Here is a 19,547-nt window from a genome sequence, read left to right as displayed (position 1 = left end):
TACATAAAATATACACACAATATGTTAGCTGTGACTACAAACTTGCCCAAAATGCTTACTGTCAAGTGTGAAACTTGTAAAACTCAAAGTTTAGTCCTAATGCTTCTGAACCACATGGGAGTGCATATTAAGAAGGCACATTTTGGGCTCTACCTCAGAGGGACTGAGTCAATCTCTGGAGGGTATGTCCTGGGAATCTGCCTTTACAATGCTAAACATTTATTTACCCTCATGGCTAGCATGCTGGCAAGAATGCTAACTTCACTAGCTATGAGAACCAGATCCCATAGCTTCAGTGCTTCATTCTGTGTTAGAGGTGGACACAGAGTGTTTATCAAAAGTCCACAGCTAACACCTGTAGGCACAGTTGGGCAGCTGCTTCAATGCAGCAATGAATTTTGTCCTTTTCAATCATCTCTTTTGGTGTAGAAGTTTATGGGCTGGTATTAATATCCAGTTACATTGTCTAACATTATCTGAACAAATTTAATGGTGAGCCCACCTACAAAGTTCTCATCTCATTGACCCTCTGATGGGCAAACTTCCCTGTTTTCTAGTGGAGAAATAGAAAGCACATCTGCATAATATCTTAGGAGGCTTTCAACAAGAATCTGCAGGTGTCCTCTTTATATGGGGTTTTGTTTTGTTTGTTTGTTTTTAAATTAATGTAGTTCATGTCCTACAAAGAGGTACACAAATGCTGGTGTAATTTAAGAACAGTAGACTGTAGTAATCACAGTTTGTTAATCCCATTTGTTAATCATAAGAAGGAAGCAATGTTTCATGACGATGTCAAAGGACCTACGAGTGTTTCTAAATCTGACCGCACTCCTAATTCTGTCTTCCTCTTTTTCCCCTTTTTCTTGGTATATTTGTCACCACAAAGAAGCTTAGGTGTGGGCTCCCCTGTTAGCATCTTTCACACTCTGGCCTAAGTACTCTAAAGCTCTTTATACAGCTGAAATTTGACTTTGAAATAAGACTTTACCAAAGACTAAGTGTAGTGTTTCCTAAACTGTGTACGCATGGGATGTTAATAGATTTTATTTGGGAAAAATAATTATCAGGCTTAAATTTGGGTGGAGTATATGTACCCAGAATTCCTCAATACCAATAGCATCAGTAGAGTAAAAACTAACCAATCTGGGGGTGGCTCATTAGCTCAGTTGTTTAGAGTGCGTTGCTACTACTACCAAGGTTGCCAGTTTGATCCCATCATGGGCCACCTTAACTTCGCCCTCCTTAAAAAAACAAAAACAAAAAATAGCTAGCCAATTCTTGGATCTAAACACTGGGTAGGAAAAGATAAACTAATTTTATATTAGCTATCTATTGCTGAATAACAAATTACTCTTAACCTTAGCAAGTGGAAATAATATTAATATACATTTACTATCTTACAGTTTTTGAGGAATATAGGAGCAGCTTAACTAGGTGGTTCTGGCTTAGAGTCACTCCAAAGCTGTAATCAAGGTGTCACTGCTGTAATCATCTCAAAGTTCTGTTGGGGAAGATCTGCTCGTTCACATGGGTCTTTACACAGAGCTGCCTCACAACATGGTAACTGACTTCCCCCTGGTATGAATAATCCCAGAGAGTGAGAGAGAGCACCCAAGATGGAAGCCACAGTCTTTTTATAACCTAATATTGGAAGTGACATTTCATCACTTTTGCCATATACTAATCATTAAAAGCAAGTCCATATTTCCAGACCACACTCAAGAGGAGGGGATTACACAAGGGCATGAATACCAGGAAATGGGATCATTGGAAGCCATCCTAAAGGTTGCCTACTTCCAATTTCTTTACTGCAGGAATTTTTAAATGTATTTAATATGCTATTTGTCATTGCTAACATCAAAGGGGGATAATACAGTAAGCTGTATTTTCCAAATAATTTGATCTTGGGCTCCATCTGCCTTCATTCTGCCTATTTATCTATGGGCCTCGTGTTCTAAGGACTTGTTGCTCAAGGTGTAGTCTTTAGACCACCAGGGAGTTTGTTAGAAATACAGAATCTCAGGCCCTACCGTAGATCCACTGAATTAATGGTAATATTCCTTGTTGGAGAGTCTACTTTGTCTGATATTAATATAGCCACTCAACTTGCTTTTAATTGGTGTTTGTATGGAATACATTTTTCTATCCTTTTTAACCTATTTATGTATATCTTTATATTTAAGACATATTTCTAGTAAATATTATATAAATACGCTTTTGCTTATTTATCCATTATGACAATGTTTGCCTTTTAATTAGGTTTTTGAGACCTTTTATATTTAATGTAATTATTGATATGATTGGATTTGAATCTACCATCTTTTAAGTTGTTTTCTATTTGTCAATTTTTTCTTATTTTCTTGCCTTCCTTTGGATTTTTATTGTTTCATTTTACCTCCACTATTGATTTATTAGTTATATCTCTTTTAAAAAGATTTTAGTGGTTGCGCTAAGGTTTACAATATACATCTTTAATTCATCACAGTCTAACTTCAAGTACTACTATGTTACTCACATATAGTGAAAGAACTTGATGATGGTATACTTCCATTTCTTTCCTCTCATCTTTTGTGATATTGTTGCCGTTCATTTAATTATACATAAAATTCTCATGGTGCATTGCAACTATTTTGCTTTTATATTTACTCTTGTTTTTATTATTTCTAGAGCCATTTTTCTTTGTGTAGATTCAAATTTCCATCTGCTATCATACTCTTAGTGCCTGAAGAACTTCTTTTAACATTTCCTGTAGTGAGCATCTGCTAGAAATGAAAAAGAAAAATTAGTTATTGCAGCTGGGTATAGAATTCTGGATCAACAGTATTGTTTTTCTTTTACTACTTCAAAGATGTCACTACATTATCTTCTGGCTTACATGGTTTCTGACAAGAAGCTTGCTATAAGTTTTATCCCTCTGTTTGCATTGTGTCATTTTCTCTGCCTTCAAGATTTTCATTTTATATTCTGTTTCTATTAATTTTGTAAAATTCTCAGCTTTATATCTTAATATATTTCCTCTCCCTCATCTTTTCTCTCCCCTCCTTCTGAGACTTCAATTATATTTGTGAATCCACTTGATGTTGTCTCACAGTTCTTGCATGCTCTGATTTTTCAAAAAATTATTTTCTTGCTTTGTGTTTCAGTTTGTCTAATCTTTATTTACCTCTTTTCAAGTTCACTGCTCCTTTCCTCAGCTATGCCCAGTGTTTTGATAAGCACATTGAAGCAATTCTTCACATCTCATAATGTATTTTTAGTTTCTAGCATTCTCATTTCACATTTTTAATAACTTCCGTTTCTCTGCTGAAATTCCCTATATGGTCACACATGTTGTCCACCTTTCCCACTAGATCCTTTAACATATTAATCAAGTTCAACATCTGGGTCATTTCTGAATCTGGGTCTGTTGATTGCTTTAGTTCTTGATAATGGATTTTTCGCCCCTGCTTTTTTTGGTGTCTTATAATTGTGATTGTATAACGGATATCATGCGTAGAAAAACAGTAAAGACTAAAGTAAATAATATTTATACCCAGAAATGGGCATGCCTGTTCTGTCAGATGAATAATGTGGGTGATTGAGTCAATCTAGGCAGGAGTTAAGCTGACGTCAGGTTTTATTGTTGTTATTACCTTTGGTGTACCACAAGATTCAAATTTTCCTGCTGTTACCTTGTACCGTGTTGGGCCTGGAGTACTGGAGAGTTTTTCCTCAGTGTCCCTCAGCTTTCACCAGTTTTTTTTATACAGTGTTATAGAGGGGACTCTCTTCCCACACTCTTTCTCCTCCTCAGAAAAAAAAACTAGGGTTGCTTGTTACTGATGCTTGGCTTGTAGTAGGGCAAAGGGGCGTACTGCTGGTCCAGCCTTGGCCTTTGGTAGGTCCTCTGTACCTGAGCGTTAGAGGTGAGGCTTTCTCAGCATTTCTGACCCTCTGACCCATTGCTGCCAAATCCCACTTTGTGTCTGGTGTGTGCAGTGAGAAAGGGTTTCCTAGCAATACCCAACCTTTACTTTATATCAGTTCAGGGCACTGAGCCCCAGTGTTTCCTGCTGCTTCCCCAGAAATAGAGGGTTTGTGCTTCTCTCTCTCTCCCAGAAGCAGTGGATATTTGTCATGGCCCTGTTGGGGTAGTGTTTTCTGCCTCTCTCCTGGTGGCTTGAAGTTTTCATATGAGAGAACAGTTTAGACACATTAGGAGAGGTTTCTTGATTGTCCCCTAAAGACAGAACTGTCACCTTCTAATATTCTTGTTATATCTGGAAAAAATATTTATTGCAATCCCATAGAGAGTAATGGTGTTTCAATTTAGTTTCTTTACTGTTATTTATTAAGGATGTACTACATGAATAGCACTTTAAATGTTAACTTAGTACATTGTTGCCTGTTCTTCATTTCTCAAGATGTACGTTGGTACATCTTCAGGAAACCACATTTGTCATTGAAGAACTGTTTGTATTGGCCACTTTCCATAGTACCATGCAAAATTAAACTAAATCAAAATGAATGTGGTTGGGGGTGTGGGGGACATTGTGCAAGAGGCAAGTGTACACCTCACACTTCGATCCAGAGTTCTGCTGTTTCTCTGGAGACAGTCTGCAGGGCCAGACAAGGTGGGAGTTCAAGTAATAATAGTGTACTTGTAAAACATCATCCCCCAGAAGACTCCCTAACAAGGAGATTTCTGAACTTTCTAAAATCCATATATGGGTGTACACATGGTGCCAGGTGTTTGAAAGCAGTTGGTTAAAGCTTACTTTGAAGCCAGGGTAAGTCTAGTGAGTCCTACTCAGACTTTTAGGGAAAATGAGGCTGAGCTATATTTAGATGATTGCTGTCATAATTGGGTTGTCTGAGGTATGTCAGCAGACCAGAATTAGCAAAGGGAAATGACCTTTTATTCTATGTTTAGTGTGAAATATTGAATCATATTAATGGATTTCCAGGGCCTGAGGAGGGTCTGTACTTAAAAAAAACAAAAAAACAAAAAAAAGTACAGTATAACATTATTTAAGCCTCCAAGTTTTATACTAATCAATAGTAAGGCCATTCAAGATATTTTCCAGTTCTACTAAAATATAATTGACATATAATATTGTATTAGTTTAAGGTGTACAACATAATGATTTATGTATATATTGCAAAATGATCACCAAAATCAGTTTAGTCAAACATCCATCCTCTCACAGTTACAAATTTTTGTGTGTGATAACTTTTAAGATATATTCTTAGCAACTTTCAAATATACCATGCAGTATTTTTAACTTTAGCCACCACGCTGTACATTACATCCCCACAACATATTTATCTTGTAACCAGATGTTTGCACCTTTTGATCACCTTTACCCATTCCACCCAACTACTCCCGCCCCCCGCAACTACTAATCTGTTCCTTATTATCTTTTTTTTTTAACTGCAAGGTAATTTTAAGGGATGTTTTATATTAGTGAGGGGACATTTTCCAGCTTCTTTATACTGAAATGTGGTGTTTATGAGCTTAGACGTACAAATCAATGTTATTTAAGCAACCAAATATTCGACTTCTTATTGCTTGTTACAAACAGAAGTAAAATGAAAAAAAAAAAGGAAAAATAAAGAAGCTGATTTACACACTAGTGAGAGCTCTGAAAATTGAGCCCTAAAACCCCTCAAGTCATAGGAATGACAAGTTTTAAGCAAAATTCAGAGGAGTGGCCCCTCCTAACCCACAACCGCCCTGGCGCAGAAATTGGTGGGATGTGTCCCAAGCGTCTGGAAGAGAGAACGAGGCCCGAAGGCTCGGAGGCCAGGAGGGGCCGGGAAAGAGCTACCGAAGCCTTAGAGACCTTGGCCAGCGGGGCCCAGCTGGCGCGGGCGGAGGCGGAGCATCAGACCGACTCCTCCTTCTCTGCTCGGGGGAGGCGGGGCCTCACCCGTTTCGCCCCGCCCCGTCGCCCCCTCTAGTCCACGCGCCATTTCTTTTACTCCAGACCCAACCGGCCCCCAAGGGCTCTTGCCGCGCTGGGTGGCGCGGAGCTGACCCCGGGGCGGAATGAGACCACCCCCAGGGCTGTGCTGGCTGCTGCTTTGGCTGCAGCCCGTGGCCACACTGCACGCAGGCGCGGTGAGCGGGGAGGAGGCGGGCGCGGCGGCGTTGTCAGGTAACCGCGGGTACCGGCGGCGCGCGCGCGCTCGCTTTCCCGGGCTTCTATGCTCCTGGGTTTCTTGGGCACCGCGAGGTGGCTCCCTTTGCTCCGGGTCGCGAGCTCCAGGGAGCCGGGTGGGCGCTTTCTAGTCTTGCGGAAGGCTCACCCCCGGGCGCGGCCTGTACTCGGGGCAGGCGCAACCCCCGTTTCCGCCTGGGCTTCCCTGATCTCTGCTGACACAGGACATTTTACAATTTTAGGATTAGAAGCAATCGCAAAATTCAAAGTCTGGCCTAGTTCCCCAGTTTTACAGACGCAGCATCCTAAATTCGGAAATATTTTGATTTGTCCAAAGTCACTGGCACAGCTTTTGTATAGTTACATCCATTTATGTTGAAAACTTTATTACGTCTCTATTCCTTTGGTCTCAAGACTAGAGAAGGTGAGAGCTTAAGCTTTAGAATCTGATTGAAATTCCCCTGCCCCTGACTAGCTCTGTGAGCTTGAGCAAGTCATGTTACTGGTCACATAAAACAGATAATTATACCTCACAGGACTATTGTGTTGTTTAACGTGTACAATACCTGGTACATAGGAAACAAGAAATTGTAGCTGCTCCTAGTGTTGTTTTGGTTTATCTGTGCAGTGCTCTCAAGGTCCTGGCACAGAAGGCGAAGTCGGGAGTTCTAACTCCAGAACTGCTACTAGTTTGCATGAGTTTTAATATTTCTATTTCATTTCCCCCCCCATAAAATCATTTAAAATATTTCCTGGAATCACAGCCCACCAATTTCTCTTCAACTCATTGGCTACCTCTGACTGCAAGGGAGGCAACCAAGTGTGATCTTTTAGCTGTGTAGCTCCCCCCCAGTAAAATCAAGTTTCTTTTTTTAAGGATGAACACAATTATTAGATTTTGCCACAGTTGCCAACTCAGGAATCTTGGGGAATTATTCCACACCAGTTTTAATTGAACATTTGTTGAGTGTGTACTATATATTAGGCAGTGCTAACAGTACTTTAACTTCATTTTTATTTAATACCCATAGTAGCCCTGTGGGAGGTTAGGTAGCATTTATAAATCCATTTTTACAGATGAGGAAATGAAGGCTTAGTAGTAAGAAATGTGATCAGTATATACTGATGAAAAAGTAACCCACAGATCTGTCTAAGAAGGAAGGTTTCTGAGCATGGCAAAAACCAGAAAATTGTTAGTAATCCTGGACGAACCTCAGTCATTACATTCAACCACCCACTTGTAGCGTTACCATGATCCAGGCAATAATCTTTATGTATCATACAGGTGTAATCAAACAATACAGTGAATGTTTAAATAAAAAAAACTTATTACAGTAAAAGACACATTGCCATTAATCCCCATAAAAATACTCCCCCTCGCTTTGAACACCTTATTCCCATCATTCTTGCCACTTACTGAAGCAGTTCTGGAAGTCCTCTTTTGTGAGTGTCTTTAGTTACGCTGTCATGGCTGCCTCGATGTCCTGAATCAAGTCAAAATGTTTACCTTTCATGGTCATTTTGACTTGGGGAGGAGCCAGAAGTCACATGGTGCCAGATCCAGTGAATAAGGTGGGTGATGACACACCATAATGTTTTTATTTGACAGAAGTGATGTGTGACATGGAGCCTTTCCATTGTGATCACAAAATATGGTGAATGCTCCTGCTGAGTGCCATCCAGTAGAAAGGCAGAGATCTTCAGTACGGGAAGTGGCATGTAGAATCTTAGTAGCAGTGTGTGACAAGTTTCACGTTGTTTAGTTAAATCAGTCGGGTGTGAGCTATGATTGAAAGTGTGTTTTAAAGTGTGCTTTAAATCATCCTCCAGCTCCGTGTCACACATCGCTTCTGGTATATGGCAATTTCTGTCAAATAAAAACATTACGGTGTGTCCTCATCCACCTTATTCACTGGATCTGGCACCCTGCAACTTCTGGCTCTTCCCCAAAGTCAAAATGATTCAGAACATTGAGGCAGCCACGACAGCACAACTGAAGACATTCACAAAAGACAACTTCCAGAACTGCTTCAGAAAGTGGCAAGAACGATGGGATAAGTGTGTTCGAAGCAAGGGTGGGGGGGTCTTTTGAGGGGGATTAATGACAATGCGTCTTTTACTATAATAATTTTTTTTCAATTTAAACATTCATCGTAGTTTTATATCATACCTCTTAGTTTTCTCATCAATAAAATGAGGATATTCTATTGCTGAATAGTTTCTAATATTTTCCTCACCTTTTTATTTGCCTCAATGAACCCAGTGTTTTTCAAGTTTTTGTGGTACCAGATTTAGTGTTAACAGTTCACTGCTCTATTTTGTTAATCAAAGGCAAACATTAATGCCTATATTCTGCCTGAGACATGCATGATGCCCCTGATATGATAAAATTCTAGCCTACAGCTGAAAAAAAGAAAAAAAAACAGGGCAATTTCCGAGCCTTATAGCAATATTTGCCATTCCAGATAAGCTTTACAACATGGACTATGAAGCATCCTGGATCCTGTTGTATGCCAATGACACTGCTGAAACCTCTAGAATACACAAAATATAAGAATCATTGCTGCTCTTAAAAGTCTCACTTTTAACAAGAAACCCTGAAATCAGACAGCTGGTACTTTTTCTCATAAAATAGGGTCCATCTACAATATGAGAGGCCTTGATTAGATGACACTTCCTGTTCTAAATTTCCATCTTGAACACACACACTTCCTGCCATGGAATGGAGAACATCCAGTCCAAGACCAGCTTTCTGTCACCCTGTGTCACCCTATCTGGAGAAAAGTCAGAGGCAGTTGACACATAGGAGGGGCAGGTAGTTGTCTGGCTGACAGGAAGAGAAACTTCAAGGCAAGAATCACCATGGTTTGCAACCAGTGGGTGAGGTTCCTAGAAACCATGTGTTGTCCTGTGAGGAAATTAAGGCCACTGCATTGAATTCCCAGGCTTGAACTATAGCAATAGGGCATTTGAAACCACAGCTTTCAGATTAATCTATGGAAAAGAAAAATCAATACTTGAAGTTGAAATCCTACCTGAATATGCATTAGCATGGGCTAATTTCAGTTTCATTCTCTATGCATGTTCTTAGAGAAATGAAAATCAAGATTTATATACAAGTCATGTTAAAAAAAAAAAAAAAAGAAAAGAAAAAACTAGGGTTAGTAGAATAGAGAAGTTACTTTTGTAACTGGTGCTACTTGCTAACTCCTTTGACAATGAATTTACAAAATAATACCCAGAAAAACCCTTTTTCCTTTTGAATTTTCAGGAGTTCAGGTATGTTTGTGTTTTGCTTTTTGTTTTTCCTATTCTTCCCATTCCCTTTCCTTGTCCTAAAAGAAAAGCAGTTATAGGAAAACATGGCAGTCTAATTTCATAAGTCTAATTTCATATTATTCTGTTATAGTTTCACCTATAGATATATTTTTTCCCATATGAGGGCCATGTAAGGTTAAATTATCAGAGGGAACATTGCTGAATTATTTTTATGTTAGAGTTTAGATCTGCTAATATTCGAGCAGTGTTGGTGCTTTTTAGTTTTAACATATTCTATACGTAGGTTTAAGTACTATCTGCCCTTTTCTGAAGTATTGACTGAATATTTTTACCTTATGTTTAAACTCTTGAACTTAAATATATTCTTATGCATTTAGGAAAACTAATAAATGACAAAAGAACTACAAAGGAATAGTTTTGAATTTACTAGTTAAAGCAGATGATATGCAGCTGTACCTTTTTAAATACGATGTATAGTCTTAAATTAGATTAATTCAATATTTATAAATTGAGTGGTATTTAAAATGAACTAAGAGATCACTTTGGTTAAGGTAACCCTGACTTGAATCGTTTGGTAATGTAAATAATTGTGCTTTGTCTTAGCAGTTGGGGCACAACTGTCCAGAAATAGACTGTTCTCCAGAAGACAAGTTTATTGAAATGATCAAGAGAGCCTGCCAAGGACAGCAGGGAGTTAAGGAAGGGATGCTTAGAGACGCAGCCTTGATGAGGTAGCCATAGTAAGGATAGCATTCAGGATTGGTCCCAGATACTCCTAAGTGCATGGGAGATGAGCCAGAGCTGGGATAGCCCACACTTCTAGATCTTTCTGCTGATTGGAATCAAATACCTAGGTTATGGGGCACCCTCCAGGTGGAGACATATTTCAGCCCTACATAGTAGAAGCCGTAGCTCTCCCTAGGCAGCTATTCTCTTTCGAACAAATGAATGATGATTATTGCATTTTTATGACTCCCTAGAAATCCCCCTTTGTTTTCTGGATTGCATTGTAAGGAGATTTTTGATACTGTGATGTATTTGTGTTTACTTACATCTACCACCAGGAAGTTCTGTCCTAGAGGAATGAACCAGCCAAGACTGAGGCCACATGAATAAAATGACACCTGCAAACAGGCATTCAGGTTCACAGCTTCCACTGTCAGGGCGTGAACAGGTGACAGGGTGCAGATAGGCAGTTAAGCTGGCTACATTTTCTACGTCCCACCCTCAGGTGGCGATAGAGGAAGTAGAAACTGAATAATGAAATGTCTCTAGAAGAAGATTGCTGAAGGGAGAGAGGCCTAGGAAACACATAACCTTTATAAATGATCTAAGATAAAAAGGTCTGGTTCTCTCTAGGAAGGCAGTAGGCCAGCTGTGATAACAATCTTGGTTGTCACAAGTCACTGTCTTACGCCTCCTCCAACTAGCCTATGGCTTAAGGTTCACATGAATTCACTTGGAGCTAGGCTTGTGGCTTCTTGTGGCTGTGAGTTTCTAGTTTCTTAGATATTTAGGAATTCTTGCGTGGGTTGATTGACATGCATTCATCTCAGGAAAGAGGTGATAACAATGAGGGCAGCCAGAGGACACGATGAAATGTCGACACCTTGTCTATAATGGCTCATATATTCTATAAATTCTATATCAACTTCATCTCAAAGCCAGTGGCCACTCTGGAGAATTCCAGGGGAGACACTGTTTACAACATGCTTTTACTAGTGTTTCTACAGGTATCAGTCAGGGCAGCCTATCTCTATTCATACTTTCCTTAATCTGGTTGTAGACGAGGTGAAATTCAGAGCCAGTTCTTTTCTTCTAACTGGGAGGTCCCTTACATAGTGTGGGGGCAGAGCCCCAGAAAGTAGTTTCCAGGCTCTCAGCCTCACATAGACAGGTGCTGGCTCAGGTAGTAAATGGCCATCAACTGTGATTGCATGGCCATCAGCTGTGGCTAGTTGGCCGTCAGCTGTAACCAGTGAGCCATTGGCCACTAATATAACTGCTGTGGCTACGCTAGCAAAGAGAGAAAAGAACGGGGGCTAGCAAGAAGATGGTGGCTGGGCTGGCAAGCGTGGATGGTGGTTTGCGGACAGTGTGGATCCAGCCTCCAGTGAGAGTATAGTGCCGCCAGAGAGAATACAGTGGTATGACTCGCCTACCTATGGCTCCGTGGGTGTTCCTTTTTGGCCTCACCATATCCTGCGTTCTTATGTGGGGAGCGGGAGCAGAGACCCCGCCGGACGCCCTGCATGACAAATGGCGCAGCGAGCAGGGTCTCCCGTATGACAAATGGCGCAGCGAGCAGGGTCTCCCACATGACACATAGCATACACTGATGTACCATATATGGGTAAAACAAAAACAAGCTGAATGCCACCTCTTGCTTCTCCCTGCTGTCCTCTATCAGCTGAGGAGAAAAAAGGGTCCCTCTCCCAGGGGGATAGTAAGGGTTACAGCTCTCAACCCAGTTAAGGTAAAGGGGAGGTGTAGCCTGTGAGATCTGTGGGTGGGGTGGCACTGTCACAGGCTGGACGGGGTGGGGTGCCCTGTCCTGTTGGGTTGCTTCAAGGGGAGTGCCAGAGCGCAGCTCCTTTTACAGTGCTGACTGGCACTGGACAGGCTTTTGTAAAGATTGGTCAGGCTTTCACGGGCTTGGTTACACAAGACAAATAAATTTAAGTGCTGGGGATCCTGAGTGTCCCTAACCGTGGAAAGACAAGAGTTAAATTACTAAATACAAATGTAATATGAAGAAAACATAAAACAGAGTAAGAAGAAAGCAGGTGAAAAGGGAGTGTGCCATTTTAGACAGTGGGGTCAGAGAAGGCCTTCCTGAGAAGGTGACTTTTGAGCAAACAAATTATCGGAAGGAACAAGCTCTGCTAAGATCTGGGGAAAGCAGGTTGCAGGTTGAGGAAACAGCAAGCAGGAAAATTTGAGGCAGGGGTGGCGCAGCATCTTGAGGAAAGGAGGGTTGGTGTGGCTGGAGCAGCCAAACAGGGTGTGGGGACAGAGTCCCAGAGAGCAGTTTCCAGGCTCTTGGCCTCATGTGGAAAGGTGCTGGCTTGGGTAGTAGATGGCCATCAGCTGTGACTAGTTGGCCATCAGCTGTTACCAGTTAGCCATTAGCCACTCATATAACTGCCGTGGCTACGCTAGGGTGTTGTTGGTTGGCTGGTTGGCAGAAAAGCGGACGGCAGATTGCGGATCGTGTGGCTCCTACTTCCTGTGTCTCCAGCTCAGCCTCCAGCGAGAATATAGTGGTATGACTCCCCTATTTATGGCTCCGTGGGTGTTCCTTTTTGGCCTCACCATATCCTGCGTTCTTGTGCGGGGAGCGGGACCAGAAACCCTGCAAGACACAGGAAAAGTGGAGGAGGGAATGTTAGAGCTACCTGGGTCCTTGGAAGGGAGGGTGGGTTTTATTATGGGTGCGGTAAGAAGTGACTGGAGGGTTTTGAGGAGGGCAGTGATGCGCTCTGATCGATATTTTTAAAAGATGTACATGCTGACTAGAGAATAGGTTGTGGGGAGAGTTGTGTGCGCAATTCTGGAAGCAGGGAGACCAGCCCGAAGGCCATGATGGTAATCCAATGTGCAAAAGACTGTGGCTTGGACAACAAAGAATCCTTTACTCCTAAATTCAACCTACTGCAGGAAACTGTACTGAAATTGCATCATCTTGCTCTTAAGAGTCACAAATATCAAATGATTTTGGAGACAGTCTTAGGACCAAATGGAAAAAAAAACCAGTTTGAAGGTAGCATTTGTTTGCAAAGCTCAGGCCCCAAAGAGGATATTCCCTTAGGTCGCTAACAAGTGAGAGGGTAGTTCACCTTTCTTGTGGGAATTGATTCAACCCTTGAAGTAGTGAGCCCAGTAGGAGAGGGGAATGCAGGGGCCCTGGAGGCACCCACAGGAGGGCCCCTAGCCCTGAGCACAGTGTGGTATTAAGAGTAACCCTGATGAGAGAACTGGCTGGAAGTTAAGGGGTTGCTGGGGCCTGTGGACCGGAGACCTCATGCTGTTCACCTGCCCCACTGGAATGCACCGCTTTCCAACAATAGGTAGGAATTCCTCTCTTATGAGGGACCTCAGCATGAATTTCTCAATTCTAGCTGCCTAGTTTAGCCCTGTTCCTGCTCACCTCCCCACAGGAAGCTGGGCGGAGGCAGAACATGGGATGTGGAAGGCGAGTCTGGAGCTGAGGGCTTTTAATGTGCCTGAGTGTGTTCTCATCACAGTTGCTCAGGCTGCTCCAGGGTCTACACTGCCTTCTTGGACATTCCGTTTTGCACAGCCAGCTGCAGCCCCTTGATGTCCGGGTGGTGCCCTCTCCCTGGTGCAGCCCTTGGCCAGGAGTCATTTGCATCTCACATACACCCAGGAATGCACCTCAACATCCGTGGCCTTGTGTGTGGGTTGCACCAGTTCTGCATTCTCCTTTTGGCTCTTGCGTATAAAGAGACCATGCAGGAATGCATTTTTAATTGTTAGTATCCCGTATTTAACAGAAAGCCTCTGAAGCTTCCTTCTCGTGCCTTTTGAAACCTGCCTCTTAACCTGGATTCTTGTATTTGCATCTCACACTCTCAAACTCTGCAAATTTGTTGGTATATTTAAAAACATACGTTTCCTCAAAATGTTAAGAGGAAAGATGAAATGATTTGACAATATCACAGTGGAAGATACTGGCTCCTCGTGTAAATTTCCTGCTTTGGTGACTGTGATCTCCATGCAGTCATTTCAGGAGGCAGTGGACACTCACATTGTCCTTTCTCCAAGTCTGCCTTCACTTTCTTGAGCTCAGTGCTAAGGACGTTTCTAGCCAGGACGGACTTACCTGAGCTTCGTCAGCATTATTCCGAGTGGGTGTAATTGTTGGCAAGTTAATGCTGATTATCCACTCTTCCCCACCCCTGGGGAACAGGTTGTCTGGCTTTGTTTCAGGTTTTTCTGGAGAAACAGCTGACCCCTCTTTAAAGGAATGTGGGGGGGGGAAGGCCTATTTCTCTGTGTGCCCATTAGCAGTCCGTGTTCCTGGTTCCTATTGACAGATGCGGTGATATCCTATCCTGGATCTAGAAGGATTTATGACTTTCATCTCACTTCATTTAAAATTCAAATGCAGCAGCAGAAGAACCCCATTACTTTATCATTTTCTTGTGGCATTTACTACATTTACCATCTATAATAGAGCACCTGTCTCTTTCTGTATATTATGTTGTGTTGTATTGTATTATATGTTAATTATTTATATATGACATATAACACATATTTATACACACATGTATGTATTTTCATCTGCCTCCAGTCAAATTTCCCCTGTACTGCGGACCTCTCCGTCTTCACTTAGCCTCACCAACCTAAACTCAGTCTGTCCCAAATTGAACTCATCGCCCTCCCCATTTCCTGCCCACCCTTGCTTCTCCAGTATTCCTCATCTGGGTGGAGGGCCTCCCTCCCCATCTCTCACTCACTGGAACCTTCACGTCATCTTGCTCTCCCTCATCTAATGAATCTCTCTGTCTGTTGCTTCCACTTCGTAAGTGCTCTTTAACCTGTTCTTTCTCCCTCCTACTTAGGTGGTTCATTTTTTGCCGAGATTGCTTCAGTAGCCTCCTAGGTGGTTCTTCTGCTGTCAGTCTTCTTCCCGTCAATGTTTCCTATAGCTTCCAGAATGCTCTTTCTAAAAGATGGCTGTGTTCCTGTCATTTCCTTCCTGAACTGGTTATTCTCTCTGTTCCCGCAGATCCATTCTCGGCCCTTCGCTCCCCTGGGCTTGTATCTATGGATTGTATCACCTGGGCTTCTTTGTCCTCTGGCTTCCCATTGGGTTTGCTGCTGTCAGGAGGGCAGGAGAGAGAGGCTAAGGTACCCCACCATCCCACTGTAGTTCTGGCAGGGATTGCATTCCATTAGGCTACTGTTACCCATCCCCCAGTAGCTCCAGTAACATTCTGTCCCCCCTTTGCCATTGCGGGTCTAGGGGTGTTGAAGGCTTCCTGCTCACATTGGTGCTTTATTGTTAGTGCCTTAACCCCCCTCACAGCTTCATTGAACTCTTTTCAGTTAAACCCTTTTGAGTGGCAACAGTTTCCTGCTGAGGCTTTGATACCTAAAATCCTTCAATGCTCTTCTTTCAGCATGAAGTCCACACTCCTTAGTGTAATAGTAACCACTGCTTAGCTCTCTAGCTGCAGGTGTTGAAATGTCCTCATGTATTCCCTGCACTCCATCCTCAGTGATTGGCTGAACCACTTCCCTAATTTCTCTCATATCCGTAGTTTTGTACATATTTGCCACCCCCACCACATAACTTCTGTGTTGTTGCCTCCAACTTGATTCTTTGGTGCTTCGCTCACATTTCCTCTTTCCTGGGAAGCTGCCCTCAATTCTTATTCTCTACTTCAGGATGGAATATGTGCCTGTTCTTTGTGTTCTTTGTGCATTGACATTGGACTATCATTTGTGGTCTGTCTCCTGCTCAGCTGGGAAGACTGGAGGACTGCTAACTGCCATGCAGAAGAATGTATTGGTCATAGAATATAAAAAATAGTTACCATTATTCCTGTGAATAAAAACAAACAAACAAAAAGATAAGATGCTGGGCAATTAATATTTAGGAAATATATTCTCTTTTCCATTTCTCAGTTTCAAGGTGTAAAGCTTTGAAAGAAATGGATTTAATTAAAACTTCTAAGTCAGACTGTTACTGCTACAATCAAAATTCCCAAATGGAATGGAAATACATATGGTCAACTGTGCAGGTAAGAGCATACTTTCAAATCATGTCTTAGGAACAAGGAATTAAAATGTACTATTTCTAGAATACAAAGTAGCTTTTGTGTGAGTTAGAGCTGAGTATCAGTGTGAAAGCTGACTTGGGATCATACATAGGGGCTCAAAGGGAGGGGTGTTTGGGAGGGGACATTAACTCTGCATGCTCTTCATCAGCCTTTACCAAACCACTCAAATAAATGTACTAAGGGCGTACAGTGTGCTTGCTGTTTAGACACAACTCAAGACAACACCTTCTCATTTACTTTCCAAAATAATTACTATCCCAAGTCCCTCTATATAGAAATTCTGAAGTAACCTCTGATCCCAGATATGGCCAAGATAGTAGTTACTCTTGATAGCCTAGTACTTGCCCTCATTCAACATTTAACAAATATTTCTTGAGCACTTACTAAGTGCCAGGAATTATTCTAGGCTCTTAGGATACATTAGTGAACAAAACAGATCCCTGTTCCTGTAATGTTTACACTCTCAGGGGTGAGGGTAGGGTGGGTAAGACATAAATGTGAAAGAAGAAAATTATAAAACTAGTAAGTGCTATGAAAAAAGGAAATGTAGAGTCAGATAATGTGGAATGAGGGAGATGAGGGGCCAATTGCAGTATTGAAAAGAATGGTCAGGGTAGAAGGTGACATTTGAGTAAGATTTCAGTGAAGTGAGTGAGTTACCCAAGAAGGTATCTGGTGAAAGAGTATTCTAGGCTGCGGGAATAGCTAGGACATCATATCAGTAGACACACGATGTTGATTTATACCATTACTGATAATTTATACCCCCTTGGATCACTTCGTAGTTGGTATCTGTCAATTTACAGTTTTATCACTGTAAAATGACTATTTTCACCTCTGTAAGGAATGAATATTTCCAGCAGATAATTTGAGACTGTAGAAATCCTAATCTTCATCAAACTTTTATCCTCTTGTTTTATCATCCATTGATGATGCTCGCGTAAATCAATTATCATCATGATCTTTGTCAAAGTGTGATTTTCCAATTCCATTATTTCTTCTACATTAATTGGCATTCTCCTATAAAGAAGAGTTTTTCCTCCAGTTGATTTATATCCACATGGCCTCATGGATTGCCAGGTCATTCAGTGGACTACAATCCATTATTTTTATTATTTATTTTGATATTCACATTGTCCGGGATTTGGCCAGTAGGAGCCTCTTCAAACTAGCTCCGATGGCCTTTGAACTTGTGCCCATCATTTGGGCACTTCTTTACGTGCTGGCAAACAACATGTTCCAGGCTTAGCTCGTAATTTCTTAGAGCCAGCTCTGGAATCATACATTTTGCCAAGGAGCATTCAGTATTAGTTGTGTTTAGTACTACTGAGATATCATTGTCATATGTGTGTACACACACACACACACACACACACACACATACACAACTGCACACATCTCTATTTGTATTTTTTTGAAAACCATGTGTTCTAATCTCCAGTACTACTAGGTTTATTCTAATCTCTTTCCATATTTGTAACTTCCTTCTCTGAAAGTGAGAAACCTGGTTCCCATTATCCTCAATATATTTATTTGCCTAATCCTAGACTATACTGCAAATAATTTCAGAACTGCTAAGCCATACCATAATGAAAAACAAACCTACTAACAGGTTTACAGTATGTTTTATCTTTAGTTCAAGGGTATATAGTCTAAGTATTGTGCTCAAATGTTGCTTGGGTTAATTCATTGTCACACATCCCCCTTCAATATGGTTATATTATTTATTTGAAATATATTTGTTTTTATTTGTTTCCATTTCAGGGTTCCCCCACCTATCCTGGTTGATTTTATTATTATTTTTCAGTATGTACAATATTATTATGGCTGGAAAACTGTACAAAAATATTCTCAGAGACATGTCGCTGCCCCTTATATTCCTCTATCCATTCCTATCAGACCTTTGTAGGTAGTCTTATTAGTTCCTGGTATATCTTTCCTATGTTTCTTTTTGCAAGGTAAGCAGTGATGCATATTTATAAGTAGTACTTAAAGCCAAGTCTAAGGAATGAGTTTAGGTGGAGAAGAGAAGAGAACCAATACTGAGCCTGGGTCAGTCTTATAGGAAGAGGTCAGGAAGAGGAAGGGCCCGCAGAGGAGAGAGAAGGAGCAACAAGTAACTGTCCAGGACGCCCGGGAAAGAAGTGTAACAAGGAGAAGGGAATGATCGGGAATAGCGAGTAGTGCTGGTGGATCAGATAAGGTGACTGAGATGGAATTGACCATTCGCTTTAGCAACATGGAGGCCCCTGGTGACATCAAGCACAGCATGTTGGGAATGAAAGCCTGATTGATGGGGGTTAAAGAGAGAATGGGCGGAGAGGAACCGCAGAGGGCAGGTATTGGCTACTTTGAAAAAGAATTTTATTACAATGGGAAGCGAGGGAATGGGGTGATAGCTGGAGGCTGGAGGAGAAAGTGGAGTCAATAGGAGGCTTTTTTTTTTTAATGGGAAAAATATCAGCATATGTGTATACTGACAGAAATGGTCTAGTAGAGTGGGAAGAAGTGCTGGGGGGACGTCTCTGAGTAGGCAAAGGTGGATCGGATCCAGTGCACAAGTCAGGGGCTTGCCTTCAGAATGGAGCATGGAAATCTCAGGCAGAAATTTCCTCCCACAGACCAGAAGCCTGATGGAGGCTTCCTACAGATGCTGATGGGGGGTTAGGGGGATAGGAGCCGGTCAGCATTCTCTTCTGGTTTTTTCCATTTTCAGTGAAGTAGGAAGGATCATGAGCCAAGAGTGAGGAGGGAGAGAAGGTGTTGGGGTATTAACAAAGGAGAAGTTATGAAATCATTGCAGAAGAGAGTGGAAGAATGACTAGATAGGAATGTGTGGTGTGATTGCCTGCAGCTTTCCAATCCCACTTCAGGTTCACAGTTCCGGGTTTGAAGTGAGACCACTGTGTGTTTCTCCAGCACAGTCAGTGACACAAGTGCAATAATGGAGTCGGTGGAGGGTTGGATTTTTTTTCAGGTGAGTGTGACAAAGGAAGAGGGGTGCAAAGGAGTCAAGGGTACATGTAAGAGAATGATTTCTAATGATGTATCATGGAATTTAGCTGGATAAGAAAGGGCTGAGGACATCAAGAGGGTGAGGAGCAGGGTAAAGATGCTTGATCTGTGGTGGGGTCAAAGGCTTGCTAGGGTTGGGGTGCTAAAGGGGGCACGCTGGCAACATAGGAGGTGGTGGTCAGTCAGTGAGATGCATGAAACGCAAATTGGGAACTTCAGTTTGGGATGGACAAGGTCAAGAGTGTGGCCGTGAGATCGCTTAGCTGAGGTGGGTGGAGGGCAAGAGCTAAGAGGGGAG

General features: G+C 41.9%; 1 protein-coding gene across 9 annotated transcripts in view; it reads left to right on the top strand.

The window, feature by feature from the left end:
• The window catches only part of NEMP2 (nuclear envelope integral membrane protein 2), a 116,428-nt gene that overhangs the window by 84,636 nt on the left and 12,245 nt on the right, over window positions 1-19,547 (top strand). For 4 of the 9 annotated variants that reach the window (XM_074339370.1, XM_074339364.1, XM_074339367.1 and 1 more), the window contains one exon: window positions 16,080-16,195. In XM_074339370.1, coding sequence (XP_074195471.1) covers window positions 16,106-16,195 — 90 coding nt within the window. In that variant the 5' untranslated portion in view covers window positions 16,080-16,105. Of the gene's footprint in view, window positions 1-5,942; window positions 6,141-12,925; window positions 13,493-14,460; window positions 15,300-16,079; window positions 16,196-18,671; window positions 19,212-19,547 lie in introns of those variants that run through there. The other 5 variants (XR_012498488.1, XM_019740738.2, XM_019740741.2 and 2 more) reach the window with 5 other exon arrangements.

The sequence above is a fragment of the Rhinolophus sinicus genome, linkage group LG01 (assembly GCF_036562045.2).
Source record: "Rhinolophus sinicus isolate RSC01 linkage group LG01, ASM3656204v1, whole genome shotgun sequence".
NCBI lineage: Eukaryota > Metazoa > Chordata > Mammalia > Chiroptera > Rhinolophidae > Rhinolophus > Rhinolophus sinicus.
This window is presented reverse-complemented; position numbering and strand designations above follow the sequence as displayed.